We start from the raw sequence: 26,168 nt of genomic DNA on the forward strand, positions 1-26,168 counted from the left end.
TCAGTAACACAACAGTCTGTAGACAGGAAGAGAGAACAAGCTGCTGCACAGTGACGTGCTTTTTGTAATCAGATAAATACCTCACATTTAAAGCTAAATATACAGTCAGTAAACAAAAATGAAACAAACTACTACTACTACTACTACTACTAATAATAATAATAATAATAATAATAATATTTCATTCATTTTCTACCGCTTATCTGAACTTCTCGGGTCACGGGGAGCCTGTGCTTATCTCAGGGGCATCAAGGCAGGATACACACTGGACGGAGTGCCAACCCATCACAGGGCACACACACACACACACACACACACACACACACACACTCTCTCTCTCTCTCTCTCTCTCTCTCATTCACTCACGCAATCACAAAATAATAATAATAATAATAATAATAATAATAATAATAATAATAATAATAGTGTCTCCATATAGTAAAATAACCATCAGGATGTATAGTGAAATAAGACTTTATTGGTTTTGTTCATTCAGATACATTACAGTGTTACAGACTGAATCATTTGTGTGGTTACAAATGTGGACAGAAAAAAAATAAACACACTGGAGAGCTTTCTGACAGTTTAACAAGTGTGTGTATTTATTTCCCTGTGTGTGTTGTATATTTGTTCACAGTCGTCGTCTCGTTCAGTCAGTGAAGTAGATGGATATGCGCAGCGCCGGTAACTCAGCACACGTCTAATGAAGTCTGATCTCACCGCAGCTACATGCATTCTGTTGCACATTACGATGTTCAGCTCAGGAAAAAAAAGAGATCAGACGTCAAAGATGAAAAGCACGACCTGAGGAGACGCGATATATCGCTGGCGTCATCGCAATACTGATATATCGCAGTTGGTGGCGATGTGACGGTGTCTTAGTGTTTACTGTGATCACGTACAGCATTTACAGAAGCTTGATTCCAAATAAACACAAACATTTAATCAGACATTTATCAGTATTGGCAAAAATGGAATAATAATAATAATAATAATAATAATAATAATAATAATAATTCCTTGCAGCAGAGCAGTGCATAGATTGGACTTAAACCAAATTAAACATGTTTATTGCAGAAGGTTTACGCGATGCTACTTTAACCTAATCATCTAAATCGTTTCACTTAAATGAAGGACAAAAAAATTTAACAGGAATGTTATTTATTCACTTTTTAGCATAAGCTCATAGCATTTGATCAACAGTTGTGTGTACCGTCAGATATTTACACACCAAATACGGTCTTGTAAGGGTCACAAATCCCCCCCAACAGGAAGCTATTTTAAGACCTTAATCATCATCCATACATGTAAATGAAAAAAATCAGTCAGTATAGATCCAAACAAACAAATAAACAAAAGGTAGGTTCAGATTAGCGCACGTCGGCCTTTAAACCACATCGTTTGCCCGAATATTCCAGGTTTAAAGGAGCGGTTATGATATTTTAGAGTCAGGCTGAGGAAGGGCCAGATTTCACAACCAACATTTCAAGTAAAGCAGATCGAAGAAGATGTAAAGAAGGTCCGTGTTTTTAACCATTAACTAAAGGTCTTTATCTTTTCTGGTGTGTTACTGACTTTATATAAAATCATTCCGATGCATCAGTGTAGGTGAGAACAGTGACGATCAATCAAATAAAAAGAAGAAAGAAAAAATCTGACAAAATTCCCTCAAAAAACAGTCCATCAGCCACGACTAGGTCAGATCTGCTTCGGGCGAAGACGAAGGCGTATTAAGACATTAAGTAAAGATCTGGTGGTGATAATTGGATTAAAAAAAATACAATGTTTAGCTACAATAGCTTTAGCTCCAGTGCAAATCGTTAAATCTTTATTCTCTACGGCGGCTAAACCGCTTGCATTTGTTTGTAGAACCGTTCAGATAAGTTTCCAAGCAGAATTCAGTCACAAAGCTTCCCACAGACGTGTACCGATGCAGCCGGGGCTCCCATGAAAGAAACAAAAAATAATAATAAAGAACAAGCGTAAAGAATTGCCGTCGTTTACGCTCTCGGAAAACATCGTTTAAAGTCATGCAACGAATAACGATCTAAGAACCTTTATACTTATGGACCATTACAAAATTTTTATTGGTTCTACCGTGAACTTTTTTAAAGAGATGAAAGCATCAGAGGCTGTAAGGTTCTTTCGGGAAGCTAAATGGTTCTTCTATGGCACTGCTCTAAGAAGCACCTTGATTTTTAATACTGGTAACTAACCAGGAAACTCTGAACCCTTTCTTTATGTCCGAGGTGTAGCCCTATGTTATGCGTTGTTAGATGTTACATACGGCCCCTTTAATGGCACGTTAGTGTTTTTTTGTTATTTTTAATGGGGGTTGAAGTGCTATGTAGATAGTATCTGTGTGTGTGTGTGTGTGTGTGTGTGTGTGTGTGTGTGTGTGTGTGTGTGTGTGTGTGAGATATGGTCACTGATGTTCGGTGATAGAGAGCCTCATACAGCTCACTTATCTCTGCTGAGTGAAGCCGTATCCGTCCCCCAGGTGGTGCAGAAGATCCCACCAGCAGCTCCAGCACAGTGTCAGTGGTCCAGAGGAGTCAGATCCTCTCCTGTCCTCCAGATGAGTGTCAGTACGTGAGCGAGTTGAGGATAAAGAGGCGGTCCTCCTCCTTCCTGATCCACTTCAGCAACTTGGTGACGGCCGAAACGGCCAGAGATTTTGTGGCCAGAGGACTGAAGCAGAGGTAGAGCTCGAATCCGCTGGTGGACTGAAAAAGAGGAGAAGGGAGAGTAAAAAAAACAGCTAAACGGAGATCATGGCAACTTACATAAAGTTTTCACTCCCCTTTACACTCCATCACATTCTGCAGGAAGTGAAAGTGACATCATTTGGATTACAGGTCATGAACGTATGCGTGATGCTGGCAGCACCATACTGCAAGCTAGCTTTGGCTTCATTAGCATGACACATGAGGTGTGTATGTTCTCACCCAGGCCAGCAGGTTCTCTGTGTGGGTACAGCGGTAGATGGAGCGCAGGGGTCGTGTCGGGTGGTGCAGGCGACTGTGGAGGTACCGGTACATCTCCATCAGCCTCTCCTGCTCCTCTTCGGTATGATACGGCACAGTCATCTCCGGGCTAATGGCAAGAATAAACACAAACACAGTTACTGGACCAAATCTACATAAATCACTCCGCTTTCCATCACTAGCTGGTGTTGAAAAGCGGGCGTGAGCTCAGGTTACTGCGAGTGGGCGGAAATGTTTCAGCTGCTCCCTGCTGAGACCCGGCATGACGTTCCAGGCGGTGACGGTGCGATGAGTTTTATTTATAAAGTGTAATTATCACACTTAACGTGTTAGCACAGAAATACAACAGCTCGAAAAATAATCGCTCAGAATCAGTCAGGCCAAAACTTAAACAGCCGTTGGGCGCCGTTTGCTCTGTACACGTCCCGTTTAAACACGTCACAGTGGAGCACGTCAACACCGTCTGATTCTGAATGTCTGTTAGACTAACATGGTGTGTGTGTGTGATGGCGGTTGTGTGTTATGTTATGTGCATGTACGATGGTGCACGTGATGGTGAACTCCTCCTCACCTGGTGTAAAGCCCAGAGCTTTTGGACTTGTAGACAAAGTGCCAGAGCTCGGGGATGCCCACCTGTGAGGCGGGGTAGGTGGGTGAGATCAGGGCCTCCTGCAGGGTCTGGTAGGCATTACGCTTCTTCAGCCGCTCCAGAAAACGCTGCTTGCAGTCAGACAGGTTAAAGAAGTCCTCTCTGTCCGTGGAGACCAGAATCAGACAGAGATCAGACGCCGGCTCCAGGTAAGAGATGTGTGCGTGAAAGAAGCCAGAAGCGTTGAACTTGGGCAGGCAGACCGGTGTCCAGGCTTCCCCCTGCCTGAAGGATGAGGACGAGGCGGCGAGGTTGGACAGCAGGTGAAGGTCAGTGTGATGGAGGTGTTGCTCCTTCTTCCTGATCAGAGCGACGAGTCGGTTCCCGGCGAGCAAGACGGAGAAGACCAGGTTCTTGGAGCTGGCCGCCTGCAGGCTGGTGCAGACGATGTTCCGCGTGGTGCTGCAGAGTGGCAAGCTCATGGTGGCGTTGAGCATCAGCCCCGCGTCCGTCTCCAGCAGACGCAGCAGCCCTGCGGTAACGCGCTCCGATCCAGCCAGTAGCCGGCGCAGGTCGAAGCTCTGACGCTGCTGGAAGACGCGCTGCAGCTGAGGCAGAGTGAGCAGACTCAGGATCTGATAGTAGACGTAGTGCAGCTCTCTCCACAGCTCACCGTCTGACTGACCCGTGCGAGACACACACACCAACACGAGTGGACTCTTACGCAGGAAAACTACACGGAAACCGTCTGAGCAGGAAAAAAAACACCGAAGCATTAACAACACCCAGTATTTCCAGTATTTAGCATAAACGGAGTATCGTTATTTTTATTACAGCTTTATGTCTCTGTTACATATCACTCTGAAGGGAAATCAACAAAACCCAAAACTGAACAAAAAATAACCATTTTCGTGTTTCCTCTCGTTACTCGATCCTGACCTATGGACAAGCTCCTGAGGCTGCAGAGCCGAAAATACTGTTTATACCGATATTCAGTCAGATAAAAGAGGTTTGGTTTAATACTGCTGATTAAATCTCAGTAAGCAGTGAAACATGCCAATGACCTGCATGGATGGAGAGTATGACATTCTTTGCGGCCTCTACGAAGGACACCAGCGCCATCAAGACCCCCATGGTGGTGGAGAGTGCCTCCTCTGAGCCGTAGCGTGTGTAAATGGGCTTCCCGGCTTCACTGAGGACGAACACGTGCTTCTTGTGCAAACGCCACGTTTCGCTCGTCACGTCTTCCTCCTTTTCCCGCACTACTGCCTGAACTTCCTGCTTCGGCTCCTCCTCAACTTCACCTTCTCCTCCCCCTCCTGCTCCATCTCCTTTGCCTTCTCCTCGCTGCTGTTCTTCCTCTCTCTCCTCCACCTCCTCGGTTTGGCTGCCAGTCAGCTCCACGTCGGCCGTCAGGTCCTCGAAAGACTGCGTGTGAACGAACATGGCACGCTCCTGACTTGCGCCTGAGAAACACAAAACACACAGAAAGTTTATAAAACTCGTTCTGCTTGTTCAAACAGAGGCCCGAATATTGCTCCAGCTCCCGTCTCACCGGGCTCCGTCCCTTCCACCAGCCCCGGAGTGGGACTCTCCGATCTACTGTTGGGAAGATACCCCACCGGTGCCAGGCTTCCGTTTGGAGTGTCCCACGTCACTCCTTTACTGTGGACGTCGGCCGCCATGCTGGAAACCTCACAGGGAGAGAATACTCAATCTGTCCTGATGGTGTGAAGGACCAAACTCAACAATCACTGAATTAGAAAAGACACACACGCACACACACGCACGCAAACACGCCCAAATACACAGACACGCCCAAATACACAGACACACCCAAATACACAAACACGCCCAAATACACAGACACGCCCAAATACACAGACACACCCAAATACAGACACACAGAAACACACACAAACACACCCAGACACACACGCACCCAAACACACCCAGACACACACGCACCCAAACACACCCAGACACACACGCACCCAAACACACCCAGACACACACGCACCCAAACACATCCAGACACACACGCACCCAAACACACCCAGACACACACGCACCCAAACACACCCAGACACACAAGCACCCAAACACAACCAGACACACACACACGCAAACACACACACCCAAACACGCACACACACACACGCACCCAAACACACACACGCACCCAAACACACATCCAAACACACACACACACCCCCAAAGACACACACACACACACACCCCCAAACACACACACACACACACACCCCCAAACACACACACACACACACCCCCAAACACACACACACACACCCCCAAACACACACACACACCCCCAAACACACACACCCAAACATACACACCCACACCCAAACACACACACACACCCAAACACACACACACACACCCAAACACACACACACACCCAAACACACACACCCACACAAACAAGCAAAATAGTTAATAAATACTGCAGATATGCAAAGTGTTTAAACCTAATAATCCGTGGATCACGTTAAGACCATGCAACCTTCATTTTAGCATACATTTTATTTTGCTTAGTTATTTCTTTATTTGATTAGTTAGATAGTTAGTTAGTTAGTTAAGTTAGTTAAGTTAGTTCTCAGATCCACATCATATTAAATGGTTATCATGTTACCAGGACTGGAACATTACACATTTATAGTGAAGCTTAAACGTTCAGCGGTAGAAACTAATTTTAATAAAAACAATTAGGAACACAAAAGTAAATAAAGGCTGAAACCAAGACATTTGTGCTGCTTAGCCAAGTTGGCTAAGTGTGAAAGTCACAAAACAAACTCACTACATAACAGCTGATGTTTATGTCGTAACGCAAACATTCCGACATCCCGAACAGAGTCGATCACATACGAACATCGTGCAAGCGGCAGAATATTTTACCTGTAATAACGACGCAGACATTACAGCCGTCAGCAGCAGCGAGTGAACCGACTGTCACACGGCCCTTATTGTTGATATTCGTCCCGCACCCGCATTCAAGTCATCCCCGCCTTCTTCGTGATTCAAACGTCTATCTGATTGGATAATTTTCCTATGAGCCAATCGTTGTAGAGAACGCGAGACCGGATTGTCCAATAGTAGCAGGGAAAGGTGGGGTTTGGCTGAATACGGGTGTGTATAGAAGAAGGCGTAGCAGAGGTCGATCAACCGCAATGCATGATGGGACACTGAGTCTTGAAAATAGACCACCGAACCCTTGTGTCTTGTTTTTATAATCTCTTGAACTGTTTAACTGTTTCTTTAATAGCACACACAGAACTGTGTCGATTACAATTGCTGTTTAATTAAGATTAAGATTTTGCACTTTTTTCCGTACCAGTGATAGCGCAGTGTGAGAGTCGCATGTTGATGACGCGTTACGCAGGGGGCGGAGCTGTAACGTTTGAACTGGACGCGCGACACGGAAGATTTTTTCCTTTAAAACAAAACAAAATGTTTAATACGTTTAAATAAATGCGTTTTTGTTCAAGAACCTGATCATTAAACGCTTATTTCCGGTAAGAGAAATCGTTTTGCAATGAAATATGGCGAGATTCTCAAAACCATGACGTAATTTAGTTAATTTAGTTCTATTCAGAGACCCAGCAGTGAGAAAAAAAAGAGACCCAGCAGTGAGTGAGTGAGTGTGTGTGTGTGTGTGTGTGTGTGTGTGTGTGTGTGTGTGTGTGTGTGTGTGTATCTATCTATCTATCTATCTGTGTGTCTGTCTATCTGTGTGTGTGTTATGTGAGTGAGTGAGTGAGTGAGTGAGTGTGCATGTCTGAGTGTGTGTGTGTGTATCTATCTATCTATCTGTGTGTCTGTCTATCTGTGTGTCTGTCTATCTGTGTGTGTGTGTTATGTGAGTGAGTGAGTGAGTGTGCATGTCTGAGTGTGTGTGTGTGTGTGAGTGAGTGAGTGAGTGCATCTGTGTGTTTGAGTGAGTGAATGTGCATGTCTGTGTGCCTGTCTTGCCTGTCTTTGAGTGTGTGTATGTCTGTTTGTGTGATAGAGAGAGAGAGTGTGTGTGTGTGTGTGTGTGTATTTGCTCAGATTCCCAGAGTTGTGCATCAGTGATTTTCATGTCATGATGTCCTGGTACAGTGTTCATCTAAAGTTAATCTGTGTGTGTGTGTGTGTGTGTATTTTCTCCATCCTCACAGCTGCTCCATCATGCCTATCCGCGCTTACTGCACCATCTGCTCAGATTACTTTGACCACACCAGAGATGTAGCAGCGATACACTGTGGTCACACTTTCCACTACGTTTGGTAAGAGATCAGTGAGTGTGGAGGACTGAGCCATATATCATCAGGTGTCTGTTACATTCTGTCTGTATGTTGTTCTTCTGTTACAGTCTTCTTCAGTGGTTCCAGTCAGCTCCCACTAAGACCTGTCCCCAGTGCAGGAAGCAGGTGTGTGTGTGTGTGTGTGTGTGTGTGTGTGTGTGTGTGTGTGTGTATGTGTGTATGTGTGTGTCTGCCTGTCTGTCTGTCCATTCTTATTGTTGTTATTTTCTTTTTGTGTGTCCGATCACCAGGTCAGCACCAGACACATCATCAACAAGCTTTTCTTCGACATAGCGCCGGAGGAAGAGGGATCTGCCGCTGACCCCGAGAGCTTACAGGTGAGAAGTTTCATCACAGTCAGGAAATGAACCTCCTTCACGTCGCTCCAGTCCTCTGTGTTTGTTCCGCACGTGAACCCTGACGCCTCACTCTGCTTTTTTTTTTCCCCCCCAGAATGAGGTGGACAGATTGAAAGTAGTTTTATGTGAAAAAGGTAAGATTGCGGTTCATCAGGAATTGTTTCGGCACAACGCTGAGGATTGATGATGGTGATGATTCGTGTTTCAGAGAGAGACTGGAAGGAGAAACAGAAAGCAACCGAGACGCTGAAGGAGACGATCGAGAAGCAAAGAGCCGATCTGGACCGGGTCAGGAGAGAGATTGGAGAGAAAGAGATGCTCTGTACCACCCTGAGAGTAAGAGAGAGAGAGAGAGTGTGTGTGTGTGTGAGAGAGAGAGAGACTGATAGAGAGAGAGAGAGACTGATAGAGAGAGAGAGACACTGATAGAGAGAGAGAGAGAGAGAGAGACACAGAGAGAGAGAGACATGGTGAGAAAGTGATAAGGGAGAGATGACGAGAGCAACGGAGACAGTGAGAGACAGACAGACACGGGGAGATGGAGACAGACAGAGACCGAGCCCCAGCGAGGACGTGTGTGACGTGTCCCGTTTTCACCCCCTGCAGAAGCAGATGCAGTTTCTGGAGAGTCAGCAGAGAGAAAGTGAGACGGCTAAAGAGGAGGCCAAGAGACTGCGGGTCAAAATGAAAACCTACGAAAGGTAGATTTAACATTTCACTTTACTTCTGCATGTGAGGACTTGATCCTGGAGCAAATCCTGTGTGTGTGTGTGTTTGTTTGTGTGTGTGTGTGTGTGTGTGTGTCCAGCCTGGGCATTCTGCTGCAGGGTCAGAGGGCCGAGGTGGAGGCCATGATCTCAGACATGGGAGTGGGCCATTCGGCTGTGGAGCAGCTCTCCATCTACTGCATCTCTCTCAAAAAGTAACCTCACTTTTATTAACACGTCACGTCCTGAGGTTTAAATTAGGATTTACGCCCATATTATAATCTTACCCAAAAACCACAAGAAGTACGAGGCATTTGTCTTCCTCTCGGCCTTCCAGAGAGTACGAGAGTCTGAAAGGCAGCCTGCGGACCTCCAACGAGACGTGTGAGAAGCTGAAGAGGGAAGTGTTCTCCTCTAATAACAAGGTCCAGCAAAATATGTGAAACCTCCAGTGCCTTTTTAAAGAACTGGAATTGGCTGCAGTATAAGAGAAATAAACACTGTTGTGTGTGTGTGTGTGTGTGTGTAGTTGCAGAAAGCCACGCTGGAGATGAACCGAGCGAGGGAGGACATGAAGGCTCTTCAGAACGATCTCACCAACTCGGATAAAGAGATCACAGTAAGACTTGTCCGTATTTAATCCGGTCAAAAAAACCCTGTGTTTGCAACGTGTGCTGTTAGTGAGTGAGTGTGTGTGTGTGTGTGTGTGTGTGTGTGTGTGTGTGTGTGTGTGTGTGTGTGTGTGTGTGTGTAGAGTCTAAAGAAGAAAGTGGAGATCCTACAGAAGACCCTAAGCACTCCAACACGCACCAATGAGGCCATCAGCCGCCTTGTGTTTGAGAGGTTCGCCGTTGCCTTTACACACGCACACACACACACACTTTTTCAGAGTAACCGATTTAACCCTGTGTGTCCCGCTCTCGTCACGCCTCAGCCCCGTCCCTGTAGAGCTAAAGTCCCCGCGCCTGCACCGGCCCTTAGACACCCAGGACATCGACCTCAACCTGACCTTCGACATCAGCACACCCGAGCAGGTGGAGAAGAAGCCCGTTGTCGTTCCCTCCAAGAAGATGCGCTTGGACGCGGGAGCGTAAGTGTCTCGTCTGTACATTTACAAAAAAAAGATTCTAGGTGCTTTACTGTGGCGTTGGAAATTAATCTGAAGTTTCATGTTGTTCTCCTGTAGAACATCCTCCAGTCACTGTGATAATACGTTCAGGAGTAAGGTCTGTCTGATAAACACACACACACACACACACACACTGAGGGCTTCAAAGTCATCAGGAGATCACTGATCTGTGTGTGTGATCAATCTGACAGCCTAAAGATGATGAGGTTTCCATGGAGCCCATGTTCAGGAACTCTCTACTGTTCAGGAAGAAGATGTTTGGCAGCATGCTCGACCCACACAGCAAACCTGGAGCTGTAAGACACACACACACACACACACACACACACACAATCTAATCATTAATATCTCATTAATACAGACCTTTAACGTGTGTGTGTTTTCTAGGTAAGAACAGGCTACGATGGACTCGGAGGAAGAACCAAATTCATCCAGCCCGTATCCTTTATATAACAGCAATTCACACAGAAGACGAATCCTGCCGAGCGTGAGTCAGTTACGGGAATAAAACGCGTCAAAAACAAGAAAGTACTAAAAAACAAAAAAGGAAATGGGAGAAAAAAAGAGGAACCATGTAAAGAGTGAAATGGAAAGAGAAGAAACGGAAGTGAAAGATTTAGAAGTGAAATAAAAAAAGAGACTTTGTAAGAATGCTGTTTGTTTGTTTTTTTTACCTGGGGGGTAAAAAAAAAAGTACAAAGTGAATGAAATGAAAAAAGAATTAAAAAAAAGATAGAGGATAAAATGAACGCATAAGAAAGATAAAAATGGAAAAAAACAGACAGGGGGAAAAAGAACAGTGGATAACAGGAGAGTTCAGTATTAAAGGAGAAAGTGAAGAAATTGGAACAAATTAAAGTGATGGAGGAAAAGAAGGCGCACGTGTGATGTCGTTCCTCGCGGTTTTCTGTAACGGTGTTCGAGGTGTTTTTTCTTAACCGAGTGCTTCAGTCTCCGCTGGCTGAGATCCGGCCGCTGCTCATGAAGGCAAAGAGGAAGAAAGTATCGAGACCGACAGCGAGCAAACTGCCCCCCAGCCTCAGCACACTGGACGGGTTCCTGGAATGACCTGACCTTTCACACACACACACACACACACACTGATGTGATGTGAGATGTGAACTTTTTCAGGACCAGGAAGCTGAAGCTGATGGATCTGGTCACATGGACTTGCTTGTGATTGAACTCTTTATTCGGCTCAGCTTTTATTCCTAGTAATTTTATAATTGTGTAAATTTCCAGTCACTTGTATTGTTGTTGTGTTTACGGTGTGTAATGTTGTATATTTTTGTGTCTCGGTTGTTTCCGTTATAGAGTCAGACTTAATAAATTAAATCAGATAAATCAGACTTGATGTATTGAGTTGTTTCTAATGCTCGGTGTTTACACTGTTGTTTTGTCACGTTGTTCATGTATCATCATCATCATATTATTATTATTATTACTGTCTGACTTTTTACATTATTTTATCGAATCTTCTCATTGTTAGTGTTTTGGCTAAATTCATTTAAATCCCCACACTGTTCTTCTACCTGCTCCAGTCTGACCAGCACCACACTGTTACAGAGATCCAACCAGCACATGAACGATATCAGCTCGTAGGTCGTTTCTAGATCGACGTGTCCTGACCCACGCTACTGCTTTTCTACTTGGACATGTCTCAGTCTTGGGCTTTATAGTATTTAGTAAGTATTTAATGCTTTTTGCCCGACAAACCTCTTTTCGGGTGCTTGGGCCCCTGTCGTCGCTCTCTGCACTTCCCAGTGGTGTCCAGCAGAGGGCGCTGAGAGCCAGTGGGGCTTCTGGACATGTCTGAGATGATGTACAGTTTCCTGTGTCTGAGATTCTTCTGGAAAACACACGCATGAAGATGCATCATCACTTTTCCAGAATTATTCTCAACATTCCTCTGAATGAGGAATCAGAAAAAAAAGCCCAGGAATATGAAATCTCAGATCTTCACATATGACTAGATTTGTCCATGCACATCACAGGGGTTAGTGAATCTGTAGGTACATCTCCAAGTCACTGGGATTCCCCCTGACTCACATCACGCGCACTAGTGAGTCGGCTCTTTTATTTAACTATATGAATAGTGAACAAAATGATATTATATATATGAACGTTGCATATATTAACCTTTTCTTTCTTCCTTTCATTCTTTTTATTTTGATAAACATAGACACATTATTCACCCATTAACCTATTTAAGGAAACCGCTTTTTCGTCTAAGCTGGTATGATTCTATTTGAATGATTCGTGAATCGAGTCGTCTGGTTGACTCAGCTGTGCGCACTGGACGGTCGTTTATCAGTACAAAATATGAATGATCTCTGAATACAATTCGAAGGTACGTTATTTTTATTTAGTGCAAGGTGGATTAAGATTTCAGAAACAATTTCAGCGTGATTCGTGTAGGAACCGAGTCGATAAGAGTCGACTCGTGGTGGAGCTGAACTCCACTATTAAATAGAATTGTTTCACTCAGATAAAATACTCATTAGCATTATAGACTATAATTTGATTTAAAAAATAGATAGATAGATAAATAAATAAAAATTATTTATTTGACCTTTAGGTTAAAAGTAAAACCATTTACTCTCCAGACAAAGTGTGGATTTATTATATATAGTGTGTTTTTAGGTCAAATCAAAGCTGGATAAAATAACTGTGACCCTAAACACTGAACTCACTGAGACTCGGGATAAATATGTGTTACTGGGCTTCATGCTGCATTATTCTCCCTCTGTAAAGCTAATACAGCCTGCTGTATTGTTCCTAATCCGCTTCCCTTTATTACTTCTCTAATTTCCCATCATCGTCTGTCAAACACACACACACACACACACACACACACACACGCACACACACGCACACATTCACATTAATTATGTTTGGAGTGTCCATCTCATTCAGGAAGCTCTTAGAGGGAAAGGAGAGTGTTTCCCTTCTTTCACAGAGACATTAGTGAAAAAAATAACCATTACATTACAAACAAATATTTCTGTCCTTGTACAAAGGGGCTGTTAAATTCTCCATGATTGGTCACGAGGAGTCGGTCGAGTTCCTAACAGCGGCTCTAACGGTAAAGCAGTGTTTTTCTGTTATTAACGTCACGGGAAAGAGAAAGAAAAGGGGCTTGTGAGTGAACGGCAGGGGTTACAGAGGGGCAGTAACGTAAGAGAGAAGCGAGACTGATTCATTTCACTGGATGTTAAGTGTATGTAGAAATGAATAAAAGATATCTCAGCATTCAGGAGAGGAGAAGCAGGATGGAATCTGGAGCTAATGCCACTTCCTGCTCTCACATCTGGCTCTGGTTGGCTGTCTGTGGCTCTGCTCTGTGTAAAAAGCAGATGGGTGAGTGTTTACTCTCAGACCGTGGGGACACAGCAGTGCGCTGGGATCGAGCCAGGGGAGCATGTGAACCACGCAGAGGAAGAGGAGGAGGAGGACGACGACGGTGAGGGGGCGCAGGAAATCATGTCAGAAGGAACAATGACTGCTCACTTCCTGGTTTTTCAATCAGGCCATTGAAGGATGGATGTGGCAGTGGGTGCTGATGCTGTTTGTAGCTGCATCCAGAGATGGAGTCGAGACACGCAGTGAATCAGCACCGAGTTTCTGAAGAAGCCTCTGGAGGGCAGGGTGAGGTTCTCACAGCACTAATTTAAATTCACAACTGGACCAAATAAACAAAAACAACACCGACAGCAATGAGCAGTATAACAAACCTTTAGACCTTAACAACAAAAGGGTTCAGTCATCACTTTTTATCTGGCGCTCAACATACTGATAGGAGAAACAGAAACTCGTTGCTAAGCCTAGAACCAAAGACCCAGAAATTCCTTACAAAATAAACTACAGAGCAATGAAAAAGGTGCGCATGTGTGTGTGTGTGTGTGTGTGTGTGTGTGTGTGTGTGTGTGTGTGTGTGTGTGTGTGAGAGAGAGAGAGAGAGAGTGTGTGTGAGAGAGAGTGTGTGTGTGTGTGAGTGTGTGTGTGAGTGTGTGAGAGAGAGTGTGTGTGAGTGTGTGTGTGTGAGTGTGAGAGAGAGAGTGTGTGTGTGTGTGTGTGTGTGTGTGTGTGTGTGTGTGTGTGTGTGTGTGTGTGTGTGTGAGAGAGAGTATTTTATGGTTATTTGTTGTGATAGAGTTTTGTTGTTGTAAGAAAACAAACACCAGTGACTGAACACATTTAGAGGAGTTTGAGGTAATTGAATATTTAAAAAAAACATTTTAATATGATTTCAATCCCATAAATCTTTTAAAACGGTTAAGTAACTACACGTGAATATGCAATAGTGTGTGAGTTTTTTTTTTGTTCATATTGAGTTTTTGCCCAGTTTCTTATTCCCACTCGACAGAAATTCCTTCCTTAAAGCTCAGTGTGGAGTTGAAGTGGGTCTTCAGCCGACTACAAACTAAACGCACTAAATCTCGGAGTTTAAAAAGAAAAACAAGACTTTTTGCTCGATCAGCAAAACACCCCGAGCTTCACTTGTGCTCTCTTTCATAGAAGCTCCCCGCCTCCTGATTTATCTCCATCCCCTCAAGGTCGTTTCCAGGCCGCTCGATGCTCGCTTCCTGACTCGACTTTTATTTTTAACAAGAGACGAGAGTGAAATGTGTTCTGTTCGGGCAACTTCCAAACAGGAAGGAGTGCAAGCTGAATGATAATCTGACTAAAATCTGCAGCCAACATGCCAAAAAACACTTTGTGAGGGTTCAGAATGTGTGTGTGTGTGTGTGTGTGTGTGTGTGTGTGTGTGTGTGGTTTGGCCTACACACAGTGCATTTCTGCAGAGCAGCTGCTCACATTAGACTTGTGTGTGCGAGTCTTCTGGCTCTGATTCAGCTCTCTGCGTTCACTCGACCAGGCGCAGAGCCAAGTTCAGAGCTCGCAGTGTTTTAGCGCAAAAATGAACCCCTACACACACACACACACACACACACACACACACACACTCCCTAAACACTTTGTGTGCTGAACTCCTTCGTCTTTTAACTAACGTGGTTCAGACCCATCTTGTTTGTACCAGGACCGTTGGTATGAGTTGGTATTTAAATCCTGTCCTGTTTCCACTCTCAGTGTTTCCCTGTTAGAAAGGAAAGAACCCAGAGTGAAGCTTCACCATGACGGCTTTGTCAAGCACACTCACATGTCTGAGGTTTGATGGTGAATTTGACCCCTGACACATCTCATCTCCACATATTTCTGTTCAGGGCTGACAGGCAGGAAGGAACTGTGTGTATGTGTGTGTGTGTGTGTGTGTGTGTGTGTGTGTGTTTGTGTGTGTATTTGTGTGTATTGTATTATTTTTTTTAAAGGTTGCATCAAACACAGAGATCTAAAACCCAGAAAAAAGTTAAAAATACCCTCACAAGTCTGATCTGAGATCATCTCAGTGAAACCATCAGCACCTTAGCGTTAGTCTGAGGCTCAGTGACTGTGACTCAGTGACTCATCCTTGTTGTTCTCCAGTCATCAGGTCCAACAAAACCTTTAACTGTCAAACATCAGCTCTGTTTATTCCACTCAGCTCTGGATTTGAGTAAAGGTCAGAGTTAAGGTGTAAAAACACAGTGTCTGATCTCTCTCTCTCTCTCTCTCTCTCTCTCTCCTGTAGTTTGAACTTACTCTCCGATTTAAAGGCTAATGGAGATCAGCGCTGAGTTAAATGTCAAGGTTCAGCTGGCTCATGTTTCTGATACACATGAAGATTACAGACAAAGAACATTTAAACCGAACATGTCACGGAAAAAAGTATTTATGGACTGTTTTTAGAGATTTTTTTTAAATTTACACACACACACACACACACACACACACACACACACACACGTCACTCAGCAAGACGCTTCTTCTCTATTTCTTATCCCTAAATAAAAGCCACTACTGGCTCCTCAGTTGCCACACGCACACACACACACACACACACACACACACACAGAGTAATGGAGGTGTGTAGGAGAGCGGCTCAGCCATTATTCTGGTTTTATAAAGCTGCTCGCTTTCAAAGAGTCACTCAGCAGGTCATTAATGGGGAGCTGATGCACTGGAAGAAGGCACTGACCCTCACACCCCCCCCCCCCCCCCACATACACACACGTTTTCTGCTTTCTCTTGCATGAACACAGCCCTCACTATCAATGTCTTCATATATTTATCCATGACATACACTTCCCCATATAAGGAATAAAACAGCGTGTCATGCTGTTAGAGGAAAGTAATGGAGCACAGAGTGGTGTGATGAAGCAGAGTGTCTGTTACTAATGTCTGTCCCGATGTATTATTCCCCTTACACTGACACCGGAGACTCCTTCCATAAGTGTCTCCGTTACTATAGAAACGATGAAGTGTCAGAAAGGGTGTATGATTCGCTGCTTCGCTACTGTCAGAGCTGGCGTTAGTTAGAATTAAAATGAATCAACACATTCTGACCAATCAGAATCCAGGATTCAACAGTGCTGCGGTCTGAGACTCAAAATCACATGACACTCCTGTCTTTCAATTAAAGTCCTACACACACACACAAGCTCTGAGTGACAGCTCTATTGTGCTCCGATCGCTTCCCGTCACATTCGCCAACACAAAGAGTGAGGGATAAGTTGAGAGAGATGAGAGTGGGCGGAGCTTCTTTTACCTGCACAAGTAAATAGTGTGGAGAAATGACCGAGGGGTCAGAGGTGTCAGGTGTCTTTAAAAAGGTGGAAAAACAAGCTGCTTCACAAACTTCACACACACACACACACACACACAAAGTCTAAAGTATGACCTCATAGCTAAAGATCCTACAGTGTCTTGATCATGATGTCAAAAATCTGCACAGAAATCTTCAGCTGTTTCGATAGACAACGTCACGGAACCTTCTGGATTCGTCCAGAGAAAAGCTCCAAGTTCTCCTTCCATATTCACTGGAAACAGAAGGACTGGTGTACAATGAAAGTGTCACACGATCGCAGTTCACCTGATCCTGGAAGGACTGATCATCATTAGAGAAGAGAGAGAATCACAAGAGCAAGGAGCAACTAAAACAGAAGGAAAACTATCTACAATCTGTCGGAAAGTTCAAACATCGTGTACAGTGACGTTAAATCGGTGCCTCCACCCTCGAGCTTCACTGCTCACAGAGCGCTAAACAAAGTGAGAGCAAGATCTGCTTCTTCAAATGTAGACAGTTTGGTGATGGCCAGGCCTCAGAAGGCTAGTGCAGCTAACTAGCTAACACACACACACACACACACACACACACACACCCCTCCAGCGATGAACCCTTCTTCCTGATACGCTGATGATGGACGCCTTTAGCGAAATTGAAGTTTATTAGCACGCTCGTTCTTGCCCGAATCTCTTTCTCCTGAATCATCAAAAATCTCTGGCCCTGGGGTCTGAGGCAGAGATGAATTCATTTTAATGCTTATTAAGCAGTCTGTTTTTTTCTCTCTTCACATTTCTATGCCCTGAATGAGCATGTCCGTGTGTGTGTTTGTATGTGTGTGTGTGTGCACACACCTGGCATGCAGGTCTCTTAATCACAGGACATCTACAGTACATCTCCATCATCTCGTTCATGTTAATATTATTATTATTTTAGTGTGTGTGTGTGTATATGTGTGTGTGTGTGTGTGTGTGTGTGTGTGTGTGTCAGCACTCACGTGCCACCGGCAAAAAAAAAAGTGTAGAAGTGAAGTGTAGAAATGTCCGACGCGTCAGAGTTTCAGTGAGTTTGTCTGAGCTTGCCTAAAAAAACCAACACCTCTCGCTCCACCGTGCTCCTCCTCCTTGTTCTCCACCTCCTTCTGCTTCCATTGATTTTGTGCTACGACTCACCCACTGCTTCCCGATCGGTGCTTTAACGCTTTAGCATAAGCTTTGTTATATATTTCCGAGGTCTGTAACCTCGGCTGAAGCTACACGTTTACAGCTAACTGTTAAAATTCGAGGATTTTCTCCAGTTCTCTGCAGAACCTTTTGGATGAGGAACATCACCGTACCACTAGTAGAGGCACTACATATAAAATAGTTTAAAAAAATTCCTACAATAATGAAGATTTACAGAGAAGGACAGAATGTGTTAGTAACACAAACACATTCAAACACTGCACATAAGTGACAGTACAGAGATCAGGATGAACAGATAAAACCTAGAGAAGAACCGGACTCAAAACGGTGACCGTCCTCTCCTGGATGACGCTGGACAGAGGGACCATTAATCCATTACAAAACAACAGGAACATGTGAATCCAGTATTTCTGGCATGAGCTCCGGATTGATTTCAGCCCCGAGGAGTTAAGCAGTAAAAAAGGAGTAAAGGAGTTACTGAAAAAAGAAGGAATGATCACGTGAATCAAGGATCCAAATCAAATATCTGGACATGTGAATCGAATATTTGAATCAAATCTATACAGTGCAGATGTGAATGAAATATTCCAACTGAACATGTGAATCGAATGTTTATGCAAATCATATAGAACTCCATATTTGAATAGAATATCTAAATAAATGGGAGTCAGAAAAGTGAACCGAATACGGGAATCAAATATGTGAATCAATTTTCACCGGGGACACAAAGAGAGAGAGAGAGAGAGAGAGAGAGGCAGAGGTCGATAACTTCCTCTCTGCATGGCCTACTCTTGCTCAGAGACAGAGGAACGTTCACAGAAACACAAATTAACCCTGCAGTGTGTGTGTGTGTGAAGATCACAGGCCTGGTATTCATCACACACACCGGATACAGTGCAGTAGTCTGTGTGTGTGTATGTGTTGTGTGTGTGTGTGTGTGTGTTTTCCTACATAGCGCACAATAAAATATAGACAGACAGAGAGAGATCTGGATCTTATTCTCATTCACTCACACACACACACACACACACACACACACACATTTTCCTGTCTTTGTGAGGACTGTCCATCTCACACAATGAGAGTGATTTCATTAAGGTTTAAAAAAAAATAATTTTTCAAATGAAATAATTTTTTATTACGACATTTTGAACTCATGAATCCAGAAAAATGTTCCAATAATAAAATAATATTTTTCTTGTAACAAGAGCAAAAGCCAGACCTGTTTCTTTATCACACACACACACACAGTTGGTCTAAGTTTTTCCCTTTGGCTTTGGCAGTTAGATCTTTCTGTGTGTGTGTGTGTGTGTGTGTGTGTGTGGTCATCTGAAGCTCACTTGAGTTCCTTTTACTTTACTTGGCTTCAGACACACAGATAATGAGCAGAACAACTGAGCAGCCCTTCAGAAGGAAGTCGGATGTTTGTTACCCACAATCCCCCTGTGCACTGGGCCCTAACTTCGGTATTGGTTCCAGTAAAATTTTATTTATTTATCTTTAAGTCTTTTACTTTATGCACTGTGGATTTCTACAATTCAAGTTATTATTTATCCATAACATTTATCCTGAGGTGACGATGATGAGGAAAAACTCCCTGAGATTATGAGGAAGAAACCTTGAGAGGAACCAGAGAATTGAACCTCATCCTCATTTAGTGACACTAGACAGGAAATAATGTAAATATAAATAACGTCAATGTAAATAATGTCAATATAAATAATGTCCTTTCTACAACAGTTTATAATCCAGTGGAACCAAGAGCTCCTGAGGAACTAACAGGTCAGAGTGATTACTGAGATCATTAAAGAATTATAGACTCCATTAGACTTATAGACTCCATTAGACTTATAGACTCCATTAGACTTATAGACTCCATTAGACTTATAGACTCCATTAGACTTATAGACTCCATTAGACAGCTTTTCCACGTCACAGAGAGAACGATGTCCAGCAGCTCAATAGCTGTTTTTATAATACTTTTTATAAAATTATACAGCAGAAGATATCACAAGCACATTTTCATCTTTCATCATCTTTGCCCATGATAACTCATCATCATCATCATCGTCACAACATGGTCTACCATATGGGCCACAGATGTCTTCATGTCTCACCTTCTGAGTAGCGCCTGTAGTTCCTTTCAGACTTCACTGCATCCGTGTGATTATTAAATACAGCGAGATCACAAGGGAAGAGAGAGAGAGAGAGTGTGTGTGTGTGTGTGTGTGTGTGTGTGTGTGTGTGTCTGAGTGTTCCAGAGAGTGTAGGTGTGTGTAGGAGTGTGTTCTAGTGTAGTAGGAAAAGACTCAAGACTCTGGCACAGTCTGATTAACAGAACCAGATCAGATCAGTGAACGGAGACTCAGCGCTGACTCAGAAACCCGAGTGTGTGTGTTTCATTCAGATCTCACCTCAGTAACCCCCACACTGTGACCTCTGACCTGGAGGCAGCCCCTGGGCCTGATGCAGAACTGGGATTAATTACAGGCTGAGAGGCTCAGCGGGACCCTGAACAGCAGGAGGGAACATGAGAGAGAGAGAGAGAGAGAGAGAGAGAGAGAGAGAGAGAGAGAGAGAGTGTTAAGGGGATCAGTAGCCGTCCATCATTAATCACCATCAGTGAAGATTCTCAGCTCCAGCATCACGTCAGTAAAACATCTGATCAGAATAAAAAATATTTCTGTGTCTATTCACACAGGAGACGATGATATTGTACTGATGTGCTAAAACATCGAGCCCAAATATCTAAAACATTAACAAACAAATCTCATTATCAGAACCTTTAGATAAATAAATTGTCCAGGGATTTACCAGGACACCAGGATTTAAATAATCAGTTTGTACCTCGAGGTCTTCATGAGCAGGAATCTAAAAATCAATGAACTTTTAGTTTGAACTTTAATTCATAAACTGGCGTGAAGCACTGGGAAGTGTGCCGTGTGAGATTCGGGACAGAGCCGAAGTTTCCGGTGCTCTGATTTTGTGCCGCAGTTGTTGTTGTTTTTGTTTTTTTTTCTGTATTAAAAGGTCAGATATCAGAGTGATGATGTTTAACACCAGAACCGTGTTTTAATCTCAACACTTTTAGTTTCATCATGATTTAATGAGATAAAATCCCACTCGCCTGAAACATTAATGATCTTCAACTGTAATATAACTGAGCGGATTTATTTTTCATTTCTAACCACAGTACACACACACACACACACACACACACACACACACACACACACACACACACACACACACTCAGTGCTGCAGGTATTATGAGGAGATTTAAGGCCCATATGGAGCTCTGGCTGGCCCTGTATTTAGTTACGAGGCTCAGTGTGTGTGTGTGTGTGTGTGTGTGTAAGTAAGTGTGTAAGTAATGGAGTTGTACCTGAGCCTCACTGCAGATGGAGAGGAACCTATACAAACATCTGCTCCACACCATCACGGACGTCCCGAAGTAGCGACAGACTTAAACACTGCCTCAGGATCACATTCAAGGTTCATCAATGTAACAAAAAAATGGAAACCGATAATGAAAATTAAATCAATTCACATTTCCACTGAATGCACTGAACCCTGCGGTTGTGATCTTGAGGCCCTGCATCGGTAAAATGTTTCAGTTCACTGGAGTGAATAAAGACTCGTATAAAATGAGGTTTCTTCATCGCAGAAGACTCCAGGAGTTCTCCAGGAGTTCACACGACGGCAGATTTACACACAGGCTCTCAACACCAGCTGAATTTTATTTGTTGGTCACTGAAGCAGTGGCATTAAAGTTTCGTGATCACATGGCTTTTAAATAAAGTAAAGAAAAGAAATGGCTCTAAAGAAAGTAGGCTGTCATGCGGAGCTGTAACAGAGGTTTGGTTTAGTCAGGTTTCATGGCAGAAGGTCAGGCCTGATATTCAGCTCTCATCATCATCCACATCCTAACAGACAGGAGTGAAACCCAGCTGCTGGAGATCTGCACCGTTCACCACAATTAATGTCCTTCTCATTCATTTCAGTCAATCAAGGGAAGAAACATCAAACGTTTAAATCAAATCGTGTGAAAATGTGTAAACAGGAGCACGAGAGCACGCCCGCCCGCCCGCCCACCAACCCAACACGCACGCACGCACGCACGCACGCACGCCCACCCAACACGCACGCACACACACACACACACACACACCTACCTTTCTAAAAGATTACAGCTAATTAAACACAGGTGTGTTAACGAGCTGGAGGAACATGGAGAGTAAAAACACTGACATGCTAACACTTATTTCACACACAGCATTCAAACACCATACAAATAAGATCTGTTCAGTGGTGTGACTTTTAATCAGTGGACAGGGTAGGGGTGCCAAAACTTATGGTTAGGATTAGTGTGTGTGTTGAGTTTGAAAAGTCATTAGCAGTGATGTGTAAATGTAAACTCTAAATTACATTCTGTTCTTTTACCTGCTTATCTTAGGTGTGTGTGTGTGTGTGTGTGTGTGTGTGTGTGTGTTTTGTGAACAGTCAGTGCAGCATTAGCACACAATTGCCTAATGAAGCAGGAGAAAACACTGATTAATGCTCTTAGGTTACCTGATCTGCACCGCTGACTAACCAACACACACACACACACACACACACACACACACACACACACACACACACACACACACACAGATGTACTCAGCATGGTCCGCAGCTCACACACATTAAACACCACATAAACCCAGAACAGGGTTGTTAAGAAGAAGAAAAAAAATAACTACGTCTCTCAAACACATACACACACACACACCATGAGACTACCAGAAAGTGTGTGCTTAGGTATAGAGGTTCTGTCTAGGGGTGTGTGTGTGTGTGTGTGTGTGTGTGTGTGTGTGTGTTTGGCTGAACAATTGTGACAGGTTAAAGGAGCTGCTAAAGAGAGAGAGAGAGAGAGAGAGAGAGAGAGAGAGAGAGAGAGAGAGAGAGAGAGAGATTCATAATCACACATGGTAAAAGAAAAAAAGCAAATAAATAAACAAGCAGAAAGAGAGAAATAATTTAATCTTGTACAAGTAAAAAAAAATTGTATTAAAATGACATGACTTTCATCTAAAAGCACACACACACACACACACACACACACACACACACACACACACACAGAGAGAAACCTGAACCTGAGCTGCCATATTAAGCCTGGAACACCGAGAGCTCTGCACGAGAGAAACCATGTCATGCAAAAAGCTTGTGATGGAGGAACAGCTAGTGTGGTAGAAGAGGAAGAAGATGAGGAGGAAGAGGACAAGTTTTCAGCCCATTGCTCTGTATATGACTCGAGGGGATCTGCTTTCTCTGAAGATGACATGGCTTTTCAAACAGAAACGCAGAAGACATTTACACACACACACACACACACACACACACACACACACACACACTTGTAGAGACCCCATCAGCAGAGTAGCATAAACATGTGTCGAAGCCTGAGACGAGCTCACAGTGCAAACACACAACGTATATAAAACTGTCAGAGCAGAACTAACTGACCTGCTCCTCAACCCAAACACACCAGCACACACACACACACACACACACACACACACACACACACACACACACACACACACAGATATTAGACAGATATTAGAAGTAGACAGGAAGTGAAAGAGACAGAGTAAGTGGGTGGTGTGACTGTATAACTTAAATCTAGACACTAATTAATAATGATATCACACACACACACACACACACACACACACACACACACACACACACACACAATATAGTTCTGTGGTGCTGCAACAGTGACGCGTATCTCACACTGGCACACTTCCTCTGACCCTGGGGTTGTTACCATGACATGACTTCATTTTTAGGTGCCATCAAAAAGACAAGCTACTGCTAATAAGTGTGTGTGTGTGTGTGTGTGTGTGTGTGTGTGTGTGTGTGTGTGTGTGTGTGTGTGTGTGTGAGAGAGAGAGAGAGAGAGAGAGAGAGAGAGAGAGAGAGAGATAAACGTGGTCTATTTCCTATAAAAATATAAATATATGATATTCAGGAAATGCGTGACACAACGTTTGTTTTTTTTCCCAGCCGAAAATAAAAAAGCCAAACAACAGTGTGTGTGGAAGTGGGCGGAGCTTCAGGGTCACACTTCAGGTTTTACAGTGAGGATTATGTTCTCCATCCTTAACACCAATCAGTTCCCTGTGTTAAAAACCTCCAGTCATTCTGCATTACTAAACGTCTCTAAGTGAACACTGTGACTCGTGAACATCTCGTCTGTGCTCGTGCTCTCTCTCTGTCTGTGCTCGTGCTCTCTCTCTCTGTCTGTGCTCGTGCTCTCTCTCTCTGTCTGTGCTCGTGCTCTCTCTCTGTCTCGTATCCTGTTACGCTGCTGGGTTTTTTTTTTCCGAATGCCAGCTCACTTGGACCCCGGAGTCCTTTTGTCCCGAGCTCTGTCACCCGACAGGTGTAACCAGACCACAGGCAGGTGGTGAGGACAAGCGAAACCTTCTGCCCCCATACAGTACACACTCCAACACAAACGCCTACCGCTCGTGACGTCCGCGGTGTTTTAGAGCTTTAGGAGCTGTGACACTTATGGTGTCTTTCTCACTACTTATGGTGTCTTTCTCACTATCTCACTACTACATGCTTGTGAATGATCTGCTCAAGGCTGCTAGCTTCAGATTCTGAAGTGTACAGAAGATACCGGACGCTCAGATGATGTTTATAGATTATGACATCACGATGATGTCTCTCTGTTGGAACCCACGAAAGCTACGGGGGAAAAACAGCGTCACGACATCAAGGTTGACTTTAAATTGTCCTGCTTCTGGATAAACGGCCGGGTTTTAGGGAGCAGTCGTCATCGCCGTTATATCTGAAGTGTTGCCTAGCAACCGTATTGTCAGGACTTTAACCACTAGCTGATTGAACACCCTGCATGTTCACCTTAACATACCAAGTGTGCAAACACACACTACATTTGCGTCAAATCAGTTGTTCGCACTTGTGCGCGCGCACGCACACGCACACACACACACACACACACACACACACACACACACACACACACACACACACACACACACACACACACACACACACGCATATTTTCTACAGATCTGTCTTTCACTAATTACAGATTAACTGAACCCTATAAAGGATCAAACGTTTGTTTACCACAGAAAGAAAAGCCCTCCCTCCCATCATCCATCATGGCACACACACACACACACACACACACACACACACACACACACACACACACCACAACAAATGTCTAATTACTGCTCAAGTCTGCTGTGGTTTTCCCAACTATAGATACTTATTCCTCTCTCTGACAAACACTCACACACACACACACACACACACACACACACACACACACACACACACACACACACACACACACACACACAAACAAACACACACAGGGTAAAATTAGCGGCCCGAAGCTCAGCCGCATTGTGTGACAAGACTCTGGAATGACAAGCCGCTGGGAGAGCAGACGCCAGCCTCCTTCCTATATTTGTCCCTGCAGAGGTCAGCAAGATGCATTTTGGGAGATCAAAGAATCCACACTGCGGTGATGAGGCAGCGACTGAGGAGAAACAGAACCCGGGGAATTCTCAGTACGACCCAACCGCGTACCACCAACACCACTGACACATGCTTCAGCGCCAGGAAAACAGCGGGGATAAATAAAACACACAATAAACACCACTGCCAAAGTGTGTGTCACGGCAGACGATACGGCGTGACGATGAACATCGGCTGCGGCTCGTCTCCGTGGTGACGAAAACAGCGGTGTTCCTTTTAGGTCCAGGCTTATTTCCAATACATGATGTATTCCATGCTGTTCTGGCTAATGCTCTTCTTGCGGTTTTAACTCGAGTGACTTTCCTGCCCACATGTAAATTTTGTGCACCCTCAAAGCAAATCTACCTCTTGTAATTCCAAAGTGATCTAAAACAAAAGCACAATTACGGTTCACACGTTTCCTTATGTTCAGTCGAAGATTTTAATTTTGTATCTATGATGGGAGCAGAGATTTTCAGACACTTCTCACATTTGGTTTGTCGCAGATGAAATGAAACGAACGTTAAAGGCGGTCTCAGATTTTTGAGAAATGCTTCAGAAAACCGAGTCGGGCCAATAATAAACTAACATAAAAACAAAAATAAAAACTAACGTGTAGCCGATGAGCAGAAAGGGGCGTGTCTTGTCAATATGCAGCGGAGAGAGTATTCGGTGCGCGTGTGTGACATTAGCA

General features: G+C 44.0%; 2 protein-coding genes and 1 long non-coding RNA gene across 9 annotated transcripts; 1 reads left to right on the plus strand and 2 right to left on the minus strand.

Annotated features, from left to right (window-relative positions):
- Window positions 1-458: 458 nt before the first annotated feature.
- Window positions 459-6,642, minus strand: mon1a (MON1 secretory trafficking family member A). 4 transcript variants are annotated; one of them, XM_027153793.2, is made up of 6 exons: window positions 6,496-6,638; window positions 5,132-5,298; window positions 4,641-5,042; window positions 3,559-4,324; window positions 2,949-3,096; window positions 459-2,726 (listed from the first exon to the last, which is right to left on the minus strand). In XM_027153793.2, exons 2-6 carry the CDS (start codon window positions 5,259-5,261, stop codon window positions 2,586-2,588), a joined length of 1,587 nt encoding a protein of 528 aa, XP_027009594.1. In that variant the 5' UTR covers window positions 5,262-5,298; window positions 6,496-6,638; the 3' UTR covers window positions 459-2,585. The 4 variants fall into 4 exon arrangements, with proteins under 4 accessions (XP_027009594.1, XP_027009591.1, XP_027009593.1 ...); XM_027153790.2 differs by having other exon boundaries at window positions 5,132-5,330; window positions 6,496-6,636; XM_027153792.2 differs by lacking the exon at window positions 6,496-6,638 and adding an exon at window positions 6,398-6,420 and having other exon boundaries at window positions 5,132-5,330.
- Window positions 6,643-6,759: 117 nt separating this feature from the next.
- Window positions 6,760-11,427, plus strand: LOC113647176 (TRAF-interacting protein). Of its 4 annotated transcripts, none has more exons than XM_047810534.1 (16): window positions 6,760-7,234; window positions 7,758-7,865; window positions 7,952-8,009; window positions 8,135-8,221; window positions 8,337-8,376; window positions 8,451-8,578; window positions 8,849-8,943; window positions 9,051-9,164; window positions 9,287-9,374; window positions 9,479-9,568; window positions 9,704-9,792; window positions 9,884-10,039; window positions 10,136-10,175; window positions 10,270-10,374; window positions 10,466-10,516; window positions 11,030-11,427. In XM_047810534.1, the coding sequence occupies exons 2-16, from the start codon at window positions 7,768-7,770 to the stop codon at window positions 11,144-11,146; spliced, it is 1,356 nt and encodes a 451-aa protein (XP_047666490.1). In that variant the 5' UTR covers window positions 6,760-7,234; window positions 7,758-7,767; the 3' UTR covers window positions 11,147-11,427. The 4 variants fall into 4 exon arrangements, with proteins under 4 accessions (XP_047666490.1, XP_047666489.1, XP_047666488.1 ...); XM_047810533.1 differs by having other exon boundaries at window positions 6,760-7,230; XM_047810532.1 differs by having other exon boundaries at window positions 6,760-7,226.
- A 127-nt stretch (window positions 11,428-11,554) lies between these two features.
- Window positions 11,555-22,006, minus strand: LOC113647177. The gene is made up of 3 exons (XR_003441614.2): window positions 21,309-22,006; window positions 20,338-20,434; window positions 11,555-11,927 (listed from the first exon to the last, which is right to left on the minus strand). It is a non-coding gene; the product is annotated as an uncharacterized LOC113647177 (long non-coding RNA).
- Window positions 22,007-26,168: the final 4,162 nt, after the last annotated feature.

The sequence above is a fragment of the Tachysurus fulvidraco genome, chromosome 2, assembly GCF_022655615.1.
Source record: "Tachysurus fulvidraco isolate hzauxx_2018 chromosome 2, HZAU_PFXX_2.0, whole genome shotgun sequence".
NCBI lineage: Eukaryota > Metazoa > Chordata > Actinopteri > Siluriformes > Bagridae > Tachysurus > Tachysurus fulvidraco.